This window comes from Polistes dominula, unplaced genomic scaffold, assembly GCF_049000335.1.
Source record: "Polistes dominula isolate Pdom_NZ unplaced genomic scaffold, Pdom_raw_medaka contig_28, whole genome shotgun sequence".
NCBI classification, from domain to species: domain Eukaryota; kingdom Metazoa; phylum Arthropoda; class Insecta; order Hymenoptera; family Vespidae; genus Polistes; species Polistes dominula.
This window is the reverse complement of record NW_028300879.1, coordinates 2,992,948-3,013,245: the sequence shown is the minus strand read 5'-3', so window position 1 is coordinate 3,013,245 and position 20,298 is coordinate 2,992,948. Positions and strand designations below refer to the sequence as shown.

General features: G+C 29.5%; 2 protein-coding genes across 4 annotated transcripts in view; one reads left to right on the top strand and one right to left on the bottom strand.

The window, feature by feature from the left end:
* The window catches only part of LOC107065186 (putative G protein-coupled receptor No18), an 81,662-nt gene that overhangs the window by 12,694 nt on the left and 48,670 nt on the right, over window positions 1-20,298 (bottom strand). Inside the window, exon 1 of one of the 3 annotated variants that reach the window (XM_089174069.1) lies at window positions 17,952-18,092. The exons of the other annotated variants lie outside the window; for them this stretch is intronic. The gene's annotated coding sequence lies outside the window, so the exon portion shown is untranslated. Of the gene's footprint in view, window positions 1-17,951; window positions 18,093-20,298 lie in introns of those variants that run through there. 3 annotated transcript variants of the gene reach the window in all.
* LOC149033628 (uncharacterized) lies at window positions 9,127-9,900 on the top strand. The gene is made up of 2 exons (XM_089172540.1): window positions 9,127-9,438; window positions 9,791-9,900. The coding sequence occupies exon 1, from the start codon at window positions 9,127-9,129 to the stop codon at window positions 9,430-9,432; it is 306 nt and encodes a 101-aa protein (XP_089028666.1). The 3' UTR covers window positions 9,433-9,438; window positions 9,791-9,900.

Below are 20,298 nucleotides of genomic sequence, written 5' to 3'. Positions count from 1 at the left end.
ACGTAAAATCTTTCGTTGACCTAAATAAAAAAGATATTTTGTTTACTCGTATTACCTTGTTACCGATTTAAATGCCATGATCTATTTTAAAAGTTACTCGTGCAAAATAACTAGCGTATTGTTGCCAATTAATTTCTAATTTCGATTGTTTCGAGGTATGTTCGTTGATGATACTATAGTAAATAAGTACTTATGTACATACATTAAAAAAATAACATTACATACATACATCGTAGAACGGAAATCGAAAATCGAAATTCGTTCTCGATTTAGAGAGGGTTACTTAAAATGGACTATCGTGTCTTTCGCATATTTTTACAATTTCAAGAGACCTCCTCCTCACGGCTGAGATATCTTCGTTTGCATGTGCACGGCTTGCAAGAAGTTTACATATTTACGATCACTTTATTCTATTACTGAAAAGGTAAGAGAAAGGAGATGAAAGGAGAGAAGGATAAAGTGGTGAAGAAAAGTGGATATAGAGGCGGCAAGAAAAAGAAATAAGTAACTGAAGAGAAAAAAAAAGAAAAAAAAAAAATAGAGAAAAAAGGGGAAAAAAGGTAACGGGTGACGAAAAGGCAAAAGGATATTTATGTCGCCGTCTTTCCGTTGCATACGTAAATACAAGTATAGTATATGTGCTATCTTTTACAGGTAAAGTCGTCTGAAATGTAATATGAATGAAAGTAAGCGTAATAAATTTATATATATATATATATATATATATATTAAATGGGATTATTTTTTTAAATATATTAATAATATTAATAAAAATATAATAATAAATATAATAAATAATATTAATAAATAATTCTCACATCATGAATGATTAATTCATTTCAAGATTTAACGCAACCGTTTTGTCATTTTATTTATTGGAAATAACACGTTGAGTATTTTCATATATTTTTGATCGTATATGACGTTTTACATACGAAATGTAAAAAATAAAAAAATAAAATATTTATCTTTAAGCTGAGCTCGATCGATGATCATTTAGAAAAATGTATAAAAACATGTTTAAGATACTATCCTCCCTATCACTATTCATCCTTCATCATCCCTTTCTCTATGCGTTCATTCCAATACAGTTTTCCTAACTTTTTTTAACATTGTCTTTTTTCTTTATCTCTTTTCCACTTGTTCAAAGTCTTGTAAATTGCTCTTTACAGGTTATTTTTTTCTAAAAGATTGCTTTATTATACTCTATCCGTTACAACGTAATAAGCAACTAAACAAAATTTTGTCTAAAGATTTTTGACAAAAATAATTAATGTTTCTTCCTACATTTAAAAACTTCAAATAAAATTTCTTATATTAATAATAATAATAATAATAATAATAATAATAATAATAATAATAATAATAATAATAATAATAATAAAAAATTAAAAAACATCTTTTTTAAAGAAAAGTTAATACCTTATAAAAAAGAAGTTTATATCAGATAAATCTTCTCTTACATGATAGATAAGAAAAGGATCATTAAAAAATGACGAAAAGTTAAGACCATTAATTTAATAAACTTACTTATTTAAATAGACTTTTATTAAAAGTTTTAGAATAAAAAAAAAAAAAAAACAAAAAAAAACCATAAAGATTTCCGGCACACTTAATACATGTTATATTGTATAAATCTCGTTTTATAAAATTTCTAGTGGTTGTACGAATTTATTATAAAATATAAAATACCTTACGTACGCGTAACTGGTAAAATTTTCTCTACCGTGAATTTAATTATCTGGAAACAATGATGCTAGAGAAAGAAAGAAAGAAAGAGAGAGAGAGAGAGAGAGAGAGAGAGAAAGATAGACAGTCAGAGACAGACAGAATGAGAATGAGGAAGAAAACAGAGATGTAAACGGTTACAATTAAAAGTAATAATAAACTGCTAGTCCACCACAATTCGCATATAAGCTTGAAGTCAAGGGAAAAGCGGAAATGGAGGCTTCGAGATACCGCGATTAAAATTAATCTTTCGATTTACTAGACGTTTCAAGCGGATTCTCTCGGCAATTCAATCCCTTGGAGAACGTCACTCAACAAAATAAGAGAGATCATTTTTAGAATGGACCACAGGACACGTACGTTATTAACATTTCACACTTTTCAACTAACCATTAGTCAAGTTACTTATACTAATTATGTATGTTATTAATAACCAGTTGAGTGACCATAAATGTGCCCATAATTATGAAAGTGGTCTAAATCACAATTTAAAAAAAAATCAGTTTATCAGTTATCTCACATCACATTATTTTAAATTAAATAAATTCAATGTAATATTGTTAAAAATGAATTATTAGATAATGTTTGCTATTTCAATATTTTATAAAATTCATATATTGTTCAAATGTAATTTTTTACATATCTCGAAACAAGAGATATATGACTTGAACTACTTTCATAATTATAAGCACAAATAATTACCGCTAGAATCAAAATTAATTTGTTAATTAGATTTAACTACTTATTAAATATATACACACAGATATTCACATAAGACATATACACACGCAACAATTATGTAAAAAAAAAACAAAATCTTAATGTTGAACGTGCTCTCGCATAAGATTGTTTCATAACGAGCGATCGATTCAGTCCTTGGATTGCTCATTAATTCGTGAATGCATCAAGACGAGAAGTTTTACTCCATTACCCTATTATAATAGGTATGTTGATATACCATGAGCCTTCGTTCAAGATCATTTTCAAGTCTACTTCGTATTTTCAAGTATTTTTATATCCTAGAGAATAAGAAAATAATAAAGAAAAATAATAATCACTAGACATTATTTACATTGACAACCCATCTTGTTATCATTATACCTATATCTTTTGTTATTATATTAATAAACTCATGTATTCCTTTGGAACAACTAATAATAGTAGTTACAAGAGCTACGTGAAAATATTTCGTTCAAAACGTCTCACATGAATCATATTTAGTAGCGAGATATCTCGTTTGCGGTTGCGAGTGGTTAAACAGGATGACCTATTTTTCTATTTTTTTTCTTTTTTATCGCTTTACGATTAAAATGTTCCGTCTAGTCCAATCCATCTTTGAGAATAATATTCATTTTAACAATTTTTTTACCTATCTTGTGTAATATGTTTGACAACCATCTAATTGCAATCATCATAGTAATACTGACATTAGTTATATTTCATGTAATAATAGTTGTAAATCATGTTACAAAAATAGTAAAAATGATATTATATTTTATCGATGAGTTTAAAAAATGAAAAGAATCATTCAAAATATCAATCCACACATTACAATTGAATTTATGCTGAAACATTCTTTACCAAACGGCATGTGGATTATCATTAGACCACATATGAGCCAAGTTTCTTTCAAAAGAGTTTTAGTTTTCTTTTACTTACATTTCCTTTCTGAATTTGTATCTTTGGTTAATAATATCAGAATAAATTCGTCAAGTTTGCGTAGTATCAGTATAAGTTTTGAATTTTATATCAAAGTAATAATATGTTAAATGTCAGTAGTTTATTTCTTGTTTTAGTATTATAACACATTACTGTTCCCACATTGTTTTATTGAAAATATGAATAGTTTTTATAATGTTAGTTATAAATGTACCAAAAGTTGGTTTTATAGGAACATATAAACTTTCTACTTCAAAGAGTCGTGTAAGAAAAAAGAAAGATAAAAGAAAAATAGAAAATTGTCGTTTTAGATGTTTCAAGACAGTACACATCGTTAAGACTTCGTGTACAATGTTGCGTGAATAAGAAGGCTAAGTAACTTCTTCTTGAAGTAACTTCAGATTTTATTGACTTCCAAGAAAATGTCAACTAATGAACCTGTTTTATTTAATTTTCACTTTGTTATTTACCATGACTTTTAATACGTCTAATTTCAATTTTAATTTCACTATTTTTTCATTAATAGATTTTTGTCTTTTATTGAACTATCATTATAAAATATATGTTGAAAAATAAGATGAGTGAATGTTGTTAAAGTCGATATGACAAAAAGTAATCCTGTTGAAAATAATAAGAACGAAAATATTTGATGAAACGTTTTCTCATATGATCCTTTAAGAGGAACACGCTCCAATGATTTTATATGTTTGTACTTTGAAGTATATGTCATGCGTGTAATACACTAGTACAAATTGAAATCGTCTAAAGTTGATGACACCAACACTGGCAAAACGTAAAGGAGAAATCTCGAAAATTTCAAGATGAAACGAGTATTACCTTTTACCTCAGTGGCTCCCTACAGATCCTTCTGTAGATATTACGAAAGACAAAGATCTCTTTTTCACGAGACACGACGACGAATGATCAACTTTATTTTTGACGATCTTACATTCCTTTAAAGAAACATAGGGGAAAAGAATGTTTCTTGAGCGATGACATGGAAACTAAAGCAAATTAACATAGATACGTATAAGTTTATTATTTGTGTGTTCTTTGATCATTTTTAGATTCTTTTCAATGAGAAAAAAAAATCCATAGACAACATATGAAAAAAGAAAACACTGGAATTCGCTTTACAAAATATCAATGAATGAGAAAATCTCTATCACTATCTCTCTCTCTTTCTATCTTTTGACGGAATTTCAAATAATGTCAAAGTAAAAAATATAAATATAAAGATAGTAGTGTGCTCGTTTGTAACATAGGCGTACTATTTTGAATGCATCTTGTTGTTATCTTCGTGTCTAGTCGTATCTGAAAAGTACTCTTGAGAATAACATTGTATTCTTTTACCTAGATGCATAATAAGAATGTTATAAAAAGAGAGGAAAAGTAAAAAAAAAAGTAAAAGAAAAGAAAAAAGATAGAAAAAACGTGTGGTTGAAAGAAAAGGGATGATGACGCGCGCGCTCGTGCACGAAGGAAGAAGAAGAAGAAGAAGAAGAAGTTGGTAGAACAGTGTCAAGTCGGTTGGTATTACGAAAGAAAATGAAACGTGACGTAAAAGTATATAATACGTAAGGATGTTGATATAGATAACGTTGAAATAATTTTCCTATATAATACATTTTTCTCAATTAATTCATTACAAATATCATTTATCTCATCTTAAAATTGTTTTACATTTTTTTTTTGACAAACTTTCCATAATCAAATTTGTAATAAGCTTTATATTAGTTAATTTATTAGTTATAATAAAATTATACTATATATATACTATATACTATAATTATAACTAATTATTAATTATAATATAAAATTATAACTATGATTTACATTTCAAAAAGTAAAAGATGTAAAGAAAGAAGAAAAATCTCGATCGATCGTTATTTTCTTACAATATTATTTATCGACACTTAAAGTAATTTGGAAAATGTGTCGAAGGATCGATGTGAAACTTTGATAGAGAAAATTTTCAAATACCAATCGTTGATGTTGGAGCGTGTGATAGAGAATGTAAACGTTTCACCATAAATAATGTCTCTTACGAAAGATGTTTCTGTTCTATGTTAGGATAGTTTATGTAAAGAGAATGCTTTATGACATACATAACGTGTCACGTGAAATTGGAACAAAATTCGTCAAGAGATATAGGATGATACTACGATGTTTTCCGAAAGATCCTGGAAATTCGTTTAATTTTCAAAATCGATAAATGTACATGGGTATTGGTTTGCATCGAAAACAATCATAATAGGTGTATATCTTTTCGATGCTATGACGAATTTTCTACTCTTTCGATTTTACGATTTACATATACACGTGTGTCTCTATGTACGACGTACATACACACGAGTTTATAATCCACTAGAGAATCTCAATCGTTTTTATCGGTTTTGCTTATTTATTCTTCTATTCCACATTTTTTTTTCTACCTCTCTTTCTCTTTATTTTGCTACAAAATATATTCTAAAATCGATACGTATTTATCTGTAGACAGATCATTACCTATCAAACTGTCCTCTTCGGACAAAATATATTCTTCTCTTAGATTTTCTTTTCTAGTAAATTTCTACTACAAGACACGATAAGCTTTTTCAACAAAACTAACGTTGTGATACTTGTAAGAAAGTCAAGATAGAACGTAACGTGGACAAGTAGATTCTAACGAGAACATGGTAGCAAAAATTTCAGAATACCTTTGAGCTATTTTTATGTGTATATAAATTTACAAATATTTTGTAATATCATGAAAATAAAAGTAATCGATAAGTGTTACTCATTTGTTTCAATTTTACCATTTATTCTTTTTTTTTTTCCATTGATTTAAGGGAAAATTTGTATTATTAGTTATTGTACTAACATATGTTCATTATTAATTTTGTATATTCAATATCGTTGGTTGTATTAGATATCTCTTGAAATATATGATTTTGGAAAAAGTTTTTTCGTATTTTATTTTTCCCGGTAGAAAGTTTTGATATCCGCATAATTCTAGTAATATTAATCGGATCTGGTAATAAATGAATGTGTTTGAAAAATGACATAGCATAAAGTAATTTAAAAAAAAAAGAACCAAAAAATGTTGTGTTATTTATTAGATCAAAAAATTATTTCCACTTGAAAATGAACGAATATAAAGATAGAAAATCGATCCTTCTTGAAATTTTTTGTACAAAAAGAAAAAAATACTATTTTTGTTATGGACATGATGCAATATCAGTACGTGTGACATAAAGCTGGTTCAATCATTTAAATTGGAAAATTTTTATGTCACCCATACATGTAGTTCTGATCAATCAATCATTGAGCTCGATAAAGTCATGACAAAAATTGACCGAAACTGGTAAATTAGCAACAGTCATAAAATCGATAAAGAAATATGGACATCAACCATAAAACAGTTTTAAGGGGACCTTCTACTCTGCAATTTAAAAAAAATTTTTTTTTTTTTTTTTACATTTTTCGAATGTATATATATGTAGAAATATTGTGTTAAAATTTCAAAAAGATCCGATGTCTCTAACTACATTTTTGGTGCCTGAACGTAACTACCTCGGACCGCTTTCCTGAGCGTTCGGCGCGCACAGACGACTCTTATCTTGTTCAATCCCTTTCTCTTTCATTGTTTATTCAAGCAGTTTTTTTTATTGCAATCTGTATAATCCTTCGTATTGTCAGGTATATTTTTCGGGGGATCAGACATAGAGAAATATATAACTGTCTGAAGATGATGATATATAGATTATTAAATTATGATGATGTTAATAGGCTAATAATTTGAATAAAACGTGGCCCATTGCTGGGCCCATTAATCGGCCAATGATCAACTACCATTAATGGGCCGATAATAAATGCCGGTAATGGGCCGATAATAATTGCCGGTAATGGGCCGATAATAAATGCCGGTAATGGGCCGATAATAATTGCCGGTAATGGGCCGATAATAAATGCCGGTAATGGGCCGATAATAAATGCCGGTAATGGGCCAATAATAAATGCCGGTAATGGGCCAATAATAAATGCCGGTAATGGGCCAATAATAAATGCCGGTAATGGGCCGATAATAATTGCCGGTAATGGGCCGATAATAAATGCCGGTAATGGGCCGATAATAATTGCCGGTAATGGGCCGATAATAATTGCCGGTAATGGGCCGATAATAATTGCCGGTAATGGGCCGATAATAAATGCCGGTAATGGGCCGATAATAAATGCCGGTAATGGGCCGATAATAAATGCCGGTAATGGGCCGATAATAAATGCCGGTAATGGGCCAATAATAAATGCCGGTAATGGGCCGATAATAAATGCCGGTAATGGGCCGATAATAATTGCCGGTAATGGGCCGATAATAAATGCCGGTAATGGGCCGATAATAATTGCCGGTAATGGGCCGATAATAATTGCCGGTAATGGGCCGATAATAATTGCCGGTAATGGGCCGATAATAAATGCCGGTAATGGGCCGATAATAAATGCCGGTAATGGGCCGATAATAAATGCCGGTAATGGGCCGATAATAAATGCCGGTAATGGGCCAATAATAAATGCCGGTAATGGGCCGATAATAATTGCCGGTAATGGGCCGATAATAAATGCCGGTAATGGGCCGATAATAAATGCCGGTAATGGGCCGATAATAATTGCCGGTAATGGGCCGATAATAATTGCCGGTAATGGGCCGATAATAATTGCCGGTAATGGGCCGATAATAAATGCCGGTAATGGGCCGATAATAAATGCCGGTAATGGGCCGATAATAATTGCCGGTAATGGGCCGATAATAATTGCCGGTAATGGGCCGATAATAATTGCCGGTAATGGGCCGATAATAATTGCCGGTAATGGGCCGATAATAATTGCCGGTAATGGGCCGATAATAATTGCCGGTAATGGGCCGATAATAATTGAAGGTAATGGGCCGATAATAATTGCCGGTAATGGGCCGATAATAATTGCCATTAATGGGCCGGGGTTATCATTTCGATATTGAGCCCTCTATGGGCTATTAGAAAACGTCAATGATCGGCCGTTAGTTGTCATCCTTTGCCCGGCGATTGGCCATCCAAGGGCCTGTTTTCAAACTTTGTATGGGGAATTATTAATATCACTCGACTTGAAAAAAAAATAAATAAATAAAAGAATAACTCCACCCCAACTTTTCACCTTTACCAACCCCTACCCCAACTTCTTCTTCATATTCTTCTTCTTCCTCTTCCTTTTCCGCGTTGTGTTTACACTTCCCTTATTATTTTCATTTCAATTCTCATTCTAATATCTTCGACAAGGAAACATTTTTATTTCATAAAAAGAAAAAGAAATGAGAAATGTTTAATTGATCATTGAAGTTGAATTTTATAAAATAACAGATTCCCATGTTCTCAACCCTTTTCAAAGTTTGTTTGCATTTTAATTTATTTTCATTTCAACTTGTTCGTACACTTTCGACGGAGACTGTATCTTTCCTTACAAATAGAAAGGGATCATAATATCTCACGATTCATAAAAAAAAAAAAAGATAATAATAATTACCATACGTGTTCCATCGACTGGTGTAAGTACCTCAAAACTAAGGCACTGAAGCAAAAATACAAGCATCCTCCGGCACTTTCTAAAGATGTACAGAAAGTGCTAAAGCCTATTTATGAGGATCTGACTAAGACAGAACTGCTGGAAAGATATTTAGGTGGACATACGCAGAATAATAATGAAAGCTTTAATAACTGCGTATGGAACATGGCACCTAAACACCTGTTTAACGGCAAAAAAGTTGTTGAAATTGCGTGCAAAGTTTCAGCATGTATCTTTAACGAAGGACTTCAAACAGTGATGAAGATAATGGAAACGATGGGCATGAAACTTGGGCCAGGAGCGATCGACTTTGCTAAAAGACGCGACGACCGACGTATCGAATCTGCGAACCGTCGAAGCTCTGAGTGCTCAAAAGATACCAGATCAAAGTGGAAGAAGGCAAGACTGGAAGAAATTGAAGAATATGAACAAGAAGAAGGTCTATTGTACGGTCCAGGCATCGCAGATTAAGTTTAGGTAAGAATTTTTCACGATTTTGAGTAGAAAAAAACTTTAAACGCGTTTATCTCGAAACTATGTTTTGAAATACTAGCTCCATCGTATCTCACGAACCAGTAAACCGATTCTTATAAAATTTAATCCACATATTCTACACATGAGCTGTAACAAAGTGACGGAGAGTTTTTTCTTATATTTTAATTTTTACTATTTATTTTTAGTCAAAAACAATAAAAAAAAAGGTCAAATTTACGTTTTTTTTGTAATTTGTCCACCATTTTTTTATTTATTGATAAAATTTTTATATAAAACTGTCACTTTGTAGCTGAAGTCATACAGAATATAAAACCATTTTACTTTTATGTTTCAGGTAAGCCATTCTCAAGTTCTGATGGAGCTACCAAAGCACTAAAGTTTTAAGGTGTTTTTTTATACTACTGTTTTTGCAATAAAAAATTAATTAAAATGAAAAAATAAAAATTCATTTATATAGTTTAAGACTCAATTTAACAAACCCAACAACTTTTAGATCGATATCTTTTATAGTTTTCTTGGAAAAAATTCGCGAAAATAGCCTTTTTTTTAGGTGCTCAGAGTAGAAGGTCCCCTTAAATCATTTGTAGTAGGTTGGATGTAAAATATTTAAAATAATCTTGTTTTATGTTTGCGTTAATATAAATTAAAGAAATCTTTCTTCCCTGATTGATTGTTTTTATACATAAGAATTAATAATTAGTACACTTTAATATAATTAATACTTGAAATATTTATTATCATTGATAGTATTTTATTATTATTATTATTATTAATTGTTTTCAAAATTGCATTCATATAAGCAAAAAATATTATACGTTAGAAATAATAACAAGAAGAAGAAAAAAAAAATGTAGTTACAACTATTCTCAGATATCGATCATCTTTCCTAGAAGTACAAGTCTTGAACTTGATGAAACACAGTCATATGAAATATCAGCTTTTGTGGAATAAGAGGGTCGATGAGAGTCTTGTGCCTTTTGTGAAATCTCGTGCGGTTTGAGGAAGCCTTTTATACGATGTTCATTGTATGGAACGTGTAACAACGTTAGCTTCTTCGATTCGAATTATAGTTTACCTATAATATATTTACCAAGTACAAATAATTAATCTAGCTATTGTGTAATATCATTTCCTTACCATTTAATTTTCAGAAACAAAACAAACGGAGATATTTCAATGAATTTAAAAAAAAAAAAACAAAAAACAAAGAAAACAACAAAAACAAGTATATTTTTAATCAATAAATTTAGATCTTTAAACATTCAAATAAAACAAGGAATAATAAATATTCCTTTCATCGAGCTTTTAAGGTTGAGTTCTTCTTTCTCTTAGGAGAGAAATTTAGAGAAGAAAGGTGTTGTCTAAACCTTTTATCGACCCCCCAAGGATATTTTATCTCACACACCAAATGTTACAGAAGTGAAACACGTTGCTGCGGCTTTGTTCGCTGAAGTTAGAAGTTGGCAATGAACACGAAGCAACTCGTCGAAATTCGTTATACGTGAATTAAAGTGTGTTAATTGTCGTTTATAATATGTTCGTAGAAAATAATAAAGTTACTCTTTAGGTGAGATAAACTTTATGACGTTGTGTATATGCGGTGCATTTCTTCAAGAAAATAAATCAAATATAATGGAAAAAAAAAATATAATAATGAAACAGTCGACTCTTGATTTTAAAATTAAATTTTAGAGTATATATATTCTGGTATACACATACCAAATTCTAAGATGAATCTCAAGTTCATGAAAATTTTAATTCTATCTATCTATCCCTCTCCTATTATACGTGTCTATGTATATTAATATTATTTAAATATATACTAATTAATTAGTTAGTTTCCCCTTGTTATTTATCTTAAATCTTTATTATTATTATTATTATTATTATTATTATTATTATTATTAATTGGCATTAGGAACTAGAAAGTTTATTTTTTTCATTCTAGTATAATTATTTTATCACTCATGCGCAATGATAACATCACAGGTTAAATTTACATGTAATATAAGAAGAATATATTAGAATATTAAAATAATAGTTAATTAATCAAAAGTAGTATCTATTGTTGTCGACTATTTTAGAGGTAAAAAGAGCAATGAAAAAGTTAAAAAATCATAAATCACCGAGTAACAACACTACTCCTTCTCTCTAAGTAGTTCAATCTAAAATTAGATAACACATTTTTCTGTTTTTCTTTCTAGACACGTAATAAAAATGATTTAACGATCTTTCCTAAAAGTTTTATCACAAAGTATTTTTTTTATCAATCGATAAAAAAACTTCGTCATTTGTTCAAAGTTATTTTTCTTTGTTCAATATTATCAATATCAATAGAACCTCGAATATGATCTCTAAAAATGTTTTATATATTTCAATAAAATTTTAATAATAGTTATTACTTTAGTTTCTTTTGTTGAAAATCCGTTTTATATATACGTTATAATACTTATACGATATATTATATGTACTCACACACGAAATGATAGTTTAAACGGTATTTATAAATAATAAGCTTTAAATGTATCTAATGGTGTTGTAATTTGTTAAATTTGTACTGAATCAACAATCATTAATTACAATTCATTAACTCCTTCGAACGAGTAAACTTCATATTTTAGTGTATCAATATCTTCAAAACTTATTGAAATATTGATTAAATGGTGTGTTTATATTCAGATTTCCAATTACTTCGAGAATTGTTATGTTTATTAGTTGAAAGCAAGCAACGAACACAATGTAATAATTATTGAACTTTTCTTGATTCAAGAGGAATATCGGAACGATTGATTATTCAGAAAATCAACTCGACTGAAATATTACATTCCAAGCTGTGCGATCAACCTTTATCGGTGATAACTTCCAAACGGATATCACACTTCGTCTTCTAATTAGTTTTCGTAGAAACTACACCTACGTGTTGACCGATATGCGACTAATTTGTCCAGTACGTTTATTAAAGCTATTTCATATGATTAATCGACGTTAAAATTAACGAGAAAATCTTTTAATTGGAACTAAGATTCCATAATTTATAAATTAACAATTTTTAAATATACATATATACTTCAAAATGTATTTCTTTGATGATTATTGATCATCCTTATGATCTATTTTCCAAAAATCGTTTTATTAATTTCTATCACTTAAAGCTTATGTGGTCATTCATGATATATATATACTTTTTTTGTCCCCACTAGATAATTTTTTCTCACTCTGGGCGTTCTTCTATTATTTAGAAATTCAGTCTGACGACAGTACTTCAAAGTGTTTTGTGCCGCTACACAACTGGCAAAGGCACCCACCAACCACTTCTTAAAGTTCCTATCTCTGGTGCTTGCCTTTTCACTTCTTCCTTATTCGAGCTCATTGTCAGAATACGATTATTCATATTCCTGATCCTTTTTACTACTTTAATTATTTTCCAAGGTTTACCTCTTTATTGTACTATTATATTCTTTGATAATATAACGTTGGAAGGAAAACGAGAGTTTCTAAAACTTTATATTTGATTGCCAGAAAATGAAAGATCTTCGATAAGAACGTTTGCATTGTATTTTTAATAACGTTAAAAAAAAATACGTAAGGTAACTATATATATATATATATATATATATATATATATATATATATACGTAAGGTAAATATATATATATATTTAGATTTTTAAACAAGTTTAAATGAAAAATTTGTTGATACATTTTCACATGTACAACAAATATACGCGACTTGTATTTTTACTTTGTATTTGTACTTTTATATACACGATATGTATAAGAATACTGAGACGATGTCTTCAGCAATTTAATTATTATTTTTTCTTCTCATTTTGCTATTTCTTTTTCTCATCATTGAAATGAGATCAAAAGAAATTCGACGAGAATCGAGTCACTCGTAAATTATTACATCATTACAATTCAATTCTTTCTTATTGCTTAGTAGGAAAAAAAACATTGTTATTATTTCATTAAATCCTTGTAAGAAGATTATTTATGAATATAAAAATCGTTCGTTATAAAATATATTGTAAATTATAAAAGATTTATTTTATCCTTGCGCGATATCAGAATAATTTTATTCGAAAATATTGTCGTCGAATTTGTAGCTCGAAGAAGAACGGCCAGTGTCAAGAGGTTCAAACATTTATGAGTTAAATTCACTGTCTGATTCTCGATATCTTGAAATTCTACAATTCGATGTTATCATTAACATGATTATTATATCATTAAAAGTGTATCTCTTTTTTTTTTATTATAACAATAAACAAAATAAATAATTCGTGTACTATCTATATTGAGAGATCAAATTTAAATCAAACTCGTTGACAAAGTTTTAATGTTTTATTTAAAATCGAGTCGAGTAGATGGAAAGTAGAAAATTTACGATTTAAATCTTATGGAAGAATAGAAAGCGTCGTTACATTTTTCTTTAGGAAATAGAGAAAAAACTACGGTGAAAATTTCCTAATGCAATTCGTTAAAAATTCTGTTGCTTCGGTTTGTTCTTTTTGTCAGTAGGAAAAGACAATTTAGAGAACAAATGGTATTCATAAGCTCTTTCCGGAGGCCATAAAGTCTCTCCCATACAGATGACTCTTATGCGAAAAATCGTATAGTGGTTGAACATTATTATATTTGGCAAAAATGAATTTTCCTATTCAATAAGATTCAATTCTATTGAAATAAATCTAATTTACATATAGTTGAGAGTTGTTACTAAATACGGTTAATTGAAGAAAACTTATGTTCATAGTGATATGACATATCCATATGAAATATACATTTATTTTGTAATGCGTGTCACGTATGCACATGAATCGTATCAAAAGAATAATTTCTACGTTGAAGGTAGAGAAAGTTCGACAACACATAATCCTTTTCCACTACGAAATATTTGCTCTCTTCCATTTACTCTATCCCTTGTTTATGTTTTGCCAAACGTACCAACGCAATTTCCCTTTTGCTTTTCCGCTAACACGGCAAGATATAAATGTGTGATAGATACGTAGATATATACTCAATACTATTCAACAGTGAATAGTGTAGGCTGTATATATATATATACAGACTATATCCAGACGAATGATACAATCAAGCTGGGTTAAATAAGTTAAAAAAAAAATAGTAACATTTTTTCATTTGAGACTATGTTTTCGAGAAAATCGTATTTCAAAATACTGCGAAATACGTGTACCTGCTGCAAACTACCAATGACTTTAAATATGTGATAATAAATAAAAAATGTAAACGTTGAAAAATGAAATGTTTCACACGAATTTCCAATAATTTACATTATTTATTTACTGATATATTACAAGCTTTTATATTAGACATAATTATCCTACATATACATATTTTTGTTCAATATTCTTACCACACACATCTGTTTTCTATTCACCCAATCATTAATCTTCCTTCACAGATTTAACCTATCCAGTTAATGGACATTTAATGATAATGACTTTCCAAGTTTTTGTCTGCTACAAGATGATACCTTTTATTAAATTTACCAACCGAGCTGACTCCTTTCTCTCTCTCTCTCTCACACACACTTTCTTCGTTGCAGTTTTCCCTTAAAGCGGATTAAATAAAACAAAAGGTAGAAAAAAGTATTTGACTATCGAATATTTTAAACGTTTCAACCAAGATAAATAAAGATGTTCCATTTTTTGAAAAAAGCAGCATTCTCGCTTAAGAATATCTGCGTTCTTTTCTTTGAAAGCAAAGCGCTTTTTCTGTTCTTGAGTTTAGTCTCGAAAGCACTTTAGACAGGGTTACTTGCGGGGAAAAAAGAAAAAGAGAAGAAAGGTCGAGATTGCTAGGGAATGTACTAACCCTTAGGTGGTATTCAATACACCTTAAACTTATGTGATGTGTCTAAAAGTACATTTCTTTTAAGTTTAAATAGCATTTGTGTGATAGAAGCAGTAGGAAGACGAGTGTATATAAAAATCAATATACACATGAAAGATATGTCAATATACATATGTACCTATTTATATCATAGGTTTTGCATGTGTGTTTAACATACACATTTACAAATAAACTTCATTTTCCTCATTATGAGAATACATATATGTACTACGTAGTCGGTTCTTAATGTACTTTAACGTTGAATAATGGTACCAGGTGTACATGAAAGATTATCAAGGTATAATCTATTTACTTACACCCTATTGTCTCGATCTTCTAAGAATAAGTATCACCTACGAAATACAACCCACTATCTTTCTTGAATCTCTTTTTTTCTTTACCGTATCGTTATACACAAGGAAGGAAAATAAAAATCTTCTTTCTCACAATCAGATATTTCTCTCACGAATAAGTTGTTCCATTGAATAAAGTATACGAGTTTGAAAATAGGTAAAAACCTTTTCGTCAAATATTTTTCCTTTAACGCAAAATCCTAAGAGCAGCTCTATGTACAGATTTTCTATTTTCGTTGCTACTAAATTACACAGTATGACGATAGTACCATATGAGATACCAATAAAGCGTGAAATTGAATTTTCAAATCAATCGGATTTAAAATGGATAGATAATATTTGAAAAATATATATATATATATATATATATATATATATATATATATATATATATATATATTTTTATATTATTAATTTATTATATATTGCTAAATTATTATATTTATTATTTTATAAATATATACACATATATATTTAGATGATATTAAATATAATCTAAGAAGTATATTATTTTGTATTTAATGTTATACCAAATGTATTTATGAAGCTTTTTGATTATGTTTCTCATTCCTTCTATCTTTCTCTCTCTCTCTCTCTCTCTCTCTCTCTCTTTCTCTTTCTCTTTCTCTGTCTTTTTACTCTTCGATTTTTCTATTTTTTTATTCGGACGATGTTTTACGGCATAGAATTGGATTCACAATTCGATCTATGTAACTTGGGTGACAGCATTCGAACGGTTGGTTCTCGTACGACGCCATCCCAACGTGACAAATTAAACCTTTGAATTGTACCGTGTAAATTACACGGTACCGTTTGCAGCTCGTATTTGCTCGGAACGAGCGGGTCGATGCACGAGACCACTGGCAAACTATTTGCCGAGGAACGTTAGAATCTTACTGAGATTTTCTATGCAAATAAATTTTATCGAAAAAGTTTCTTTTATCGTTAACGAAACGTAACGACGGTTCTCACCATAAACCACAGCGAATTAAGGAACATTTTCTCTTTTTTTTTTTTTTTACCTTACTTTTATTTCTTATGAATAAAAAAAAAAAAAAAAGAAATAAAAAAGAAAAATATAATCTCGACTATTTTATAAGCCAACACATTTTTCTCTCTCTCTCTTTTTTTATTCTCTTTTGAATTTTCTTCGTGAATTTTTTTTCACCGCTTATATATATATGTATACGTATCCGAGGATTATTTTGATTTATTAATCTCCTCTTGCCTGTACTACCATTAATTATTATCATCATAGTTATTTGTTTATCTTACCAATGTCAGCAGCAATAACATTCGTGTACACTGCATCACGATGTTTCTCCATGTTCGTTACTATATTTCCCATTTCGCTTGGTATATACACATACTCACTTACATATGTATATGTACATTAACAAATACACTTATATAAACTAACATAAACTGTCGCAGATAGTTAAATTTACGAGTAGGATATACTTACACGTGCGCAACGTGCCAAAGTCATAGTATATAAAGTACGAGAGATACGTGTTTACGTGTAATCATCGTTGTCGAATAAACTATTGGGATTCAATTTCCAAATATTTAAATGAAATCCATAAATCTAAATACGTTCTTTTTAATAGATTTTAGGTTCTCTTTATTATATGCTTCTTTTTCTCTTTTTTATTTCTTTCTCTTTTTTTTTTTTTTTTTTTTTTTTTTTTTTTTTTTAAGGGGACCTTCTACTCTGAGCACCTAAAAAAAAGGCTATTTTCGCGAATTTTTTCCAAGAAAACTATAAAAGATATCGATCTAAAAGTTGTTGGGTTTGTTAAATTGAGTCTTAAACTATATAAATGAATTTTTATTTTTTCATTTTAATTAATTTTTTATTGCAAAAACAGTAGTATAAAAAAACACCTTAAAACTTTAGTGCTTTGGTAGCTCCATCAGAACTTGAGAATGGCTTACCTGAAACATAAAAGTAAAATGGTTTTATATTCTGTATGACTTCAGCTACAAAGTGACAGTTTTATATAAAAATTTTATCAATAAATAAAAAAATGGTGGACAAATTACAAAAAAAACGTAAATTTGACCTTTTTTTTTATTGTTTTTGACTAAACATAAATAGTAAAAATTAAAATATAAGAAAAAACTCTCCGTCACTTTGTTACAGCTCATGTGTAGAATATGTGGATTAAATTTTATAAGAATCGGTTTACTGGTTCGTGAGATACGATGGAGCTAATATTTCAAAACATAGTTTCGAGATAAACGCGTTTAAAGTTTTTTTCTACTCAAAATCGTTAAAAATTCTTACCTAAACTTAATCTGCGATGCCTGGACCGTACAATAGACCTTCTTCTTGTTCATATTCTTCAATTTCTTCCAGTCTTGCCTTTTTCCACTTTGATCTGGCATCTTTTGAGCACTCAGAGCTTCGACGGTTCGCAGATTCGATACGTCGGTCGTCGCGTCTTTTAGCAAAGTCGATCGCTCCTGGCCCAAGTTTCATGCCCATCGTTTCCATTATCTTCATCACTGTTTGAAATCCTTCGTTAAAGATACATGCTGAAACTTTGCACGCAATTTCAACAACTTTTTTGCCGTTAAACAGGTGTTTAGGTGCCATGTTCCATACGCAGTTATTAAAGCTTTCATTATTATTCTGCGTATGTCCACCTAAACATCTTTCCAGCAGTTCTGTCTTAGTCAGATCCTCATAAATAGGCTTTAGCACTTTCTGTACATCTTTAGAAAGTGCCGGAGGATGCTTGTATTTTTGCTTCAGTGCCTTAGTTTTGAGGTACTTACACCAGTCGATGGAACACGTATGGTAATTATTATTATCTTTTTTTTTTTTTTTTATGAATCGTGAGATATTATGATCCCTTTCTATTTGTAAGGAAAGATACAGTCTCCGTCGAAAGTGTACGAACAAGTTGAAATGAAAATAAATTAAAATGCAAACAAACTTTGAAAAGGGTTGAGAACATGGGAATCTGTTATTTTATAAAATTCAACTTCAATGATCAATTAAACATTTCTCATTTCTTTTTCTTTTTATGAAATAAAAATGTTTCCATGTCAAAGATATAAGAATGAGAATTGAAATGAAAATAATAAGGGAAGTGTAAACACAACGCGGAAAAGGAAGAGGCAGAAGAAGAATATGAAGAAGAAGTTGGGGTAGGGGTTGATGAAGGTGAAAAGTTAGGGAGGGGTTATTCTTTTATTTATTTATTTTTTTATTTTTTCAAGTCGAGTGATATTAATAATTCCCCATACAAAGTTTGAAAACAGGCCCTTGGATGGCCAATCGCCGGGCAATAGATGACAACTAACGGCCGATCATTGACGTTTTCTAATGGCTCATACAGGGCTGAATATCCAAATGACAACCCCGGCCCATTAATGGTAGTTATCATCGGCCCATTAATGGTAGTTATCATCGGCCCATTAATGGTAGTTATCATCGGCCGATTAATGGTAGTTGATCATCGGCCGATTAATGGTAATTGATCATCGGCCAAATAATGGTAGTTGATCATTGGCCGATTAATGGTAGTTGATCATTGGCCGATTAATGGTAGTTGATCATCGGCCGATTAATGGTAGTTGATCATTGGCCGATTAATGGGCCCATCAATGGGCCACGTATTATTCAAATTATTACCCCATTAATAGACGTTTCAGAACACGATAGAGAAAAAAATAGAGAAAAGTAAAATAAAATGAAAAAGGCGAAAGGGAGGTGTATCTCTCTTTTAAATTTCCATGAGATTTTTACGTAGCGAGAACACTCAAGATCTCTCTTACATTTTAATAAAAACAGATTTATCAAGGGGGAAAAAAAGCAGCGATTTGGAGTCTTTTCGAAATTAAAATAAGAAGATAAAAAAGGAATAATTAATAATGTTGTAATGTAACATTACCAAGAATGTATTATAAGTAAATGAACACGAATGTGTAATTTATATACATATGTGACGACTACATCTTACACCATATAAATAACGTTACACATACAATGAAATATACCTAAAACTTGTATACGTACATATATTTACATGATGCATGCACACATGTAAAGTCAGATATTGCTGGCGGATGATGAAACTGGAACGGTTCCAGTTTCATGACCCGTCTACTCTTTGGAAAATGTTCGAAGAAGAATTCCGTCCACTCGAACGGCCTCTTCTCAGAAACTTCAGAGAGAGAGATTAAAAGTTGCTTTTTTTTTTTATGTTTCCATCATACTCAATATAATGACGAAGAGACTTTCTTTAGATATATATATATATATATAAAACTATATGACTAATGGTTAGAAAAACATATAATATATTTTATATATATAACTCGATTAACTCTTTAATTTTTATTGATAGTACGTATATTATTATTATTTTATTTTTGTAATTAAAAATTAAAATAATAGATAATGTAAATTAACATGAAAGAATAAATTGCATATATATTATTTTACATTTTATATATATTATTATACATTATTTTATAATTCTATATTATATTATAATTATATTATATTATATTTATATTTATATTTATATTTATATTTATATTTATATTTACATAATATTTTATATTTATAATATAAAATATATTTGTTTTTTTTTTTAACTTAATTAACACTTTAAATATTT

Bases quoted from the DNA above. Each gene is read 5' to 3' on its own strand.
- LOC149033628 (XM_089172540.1), top strand. From the start codon at position 9,127: ATGGCACCTAAACACCTGTTTAACGGCAAAAAAGTTGTTGAAATTGCG.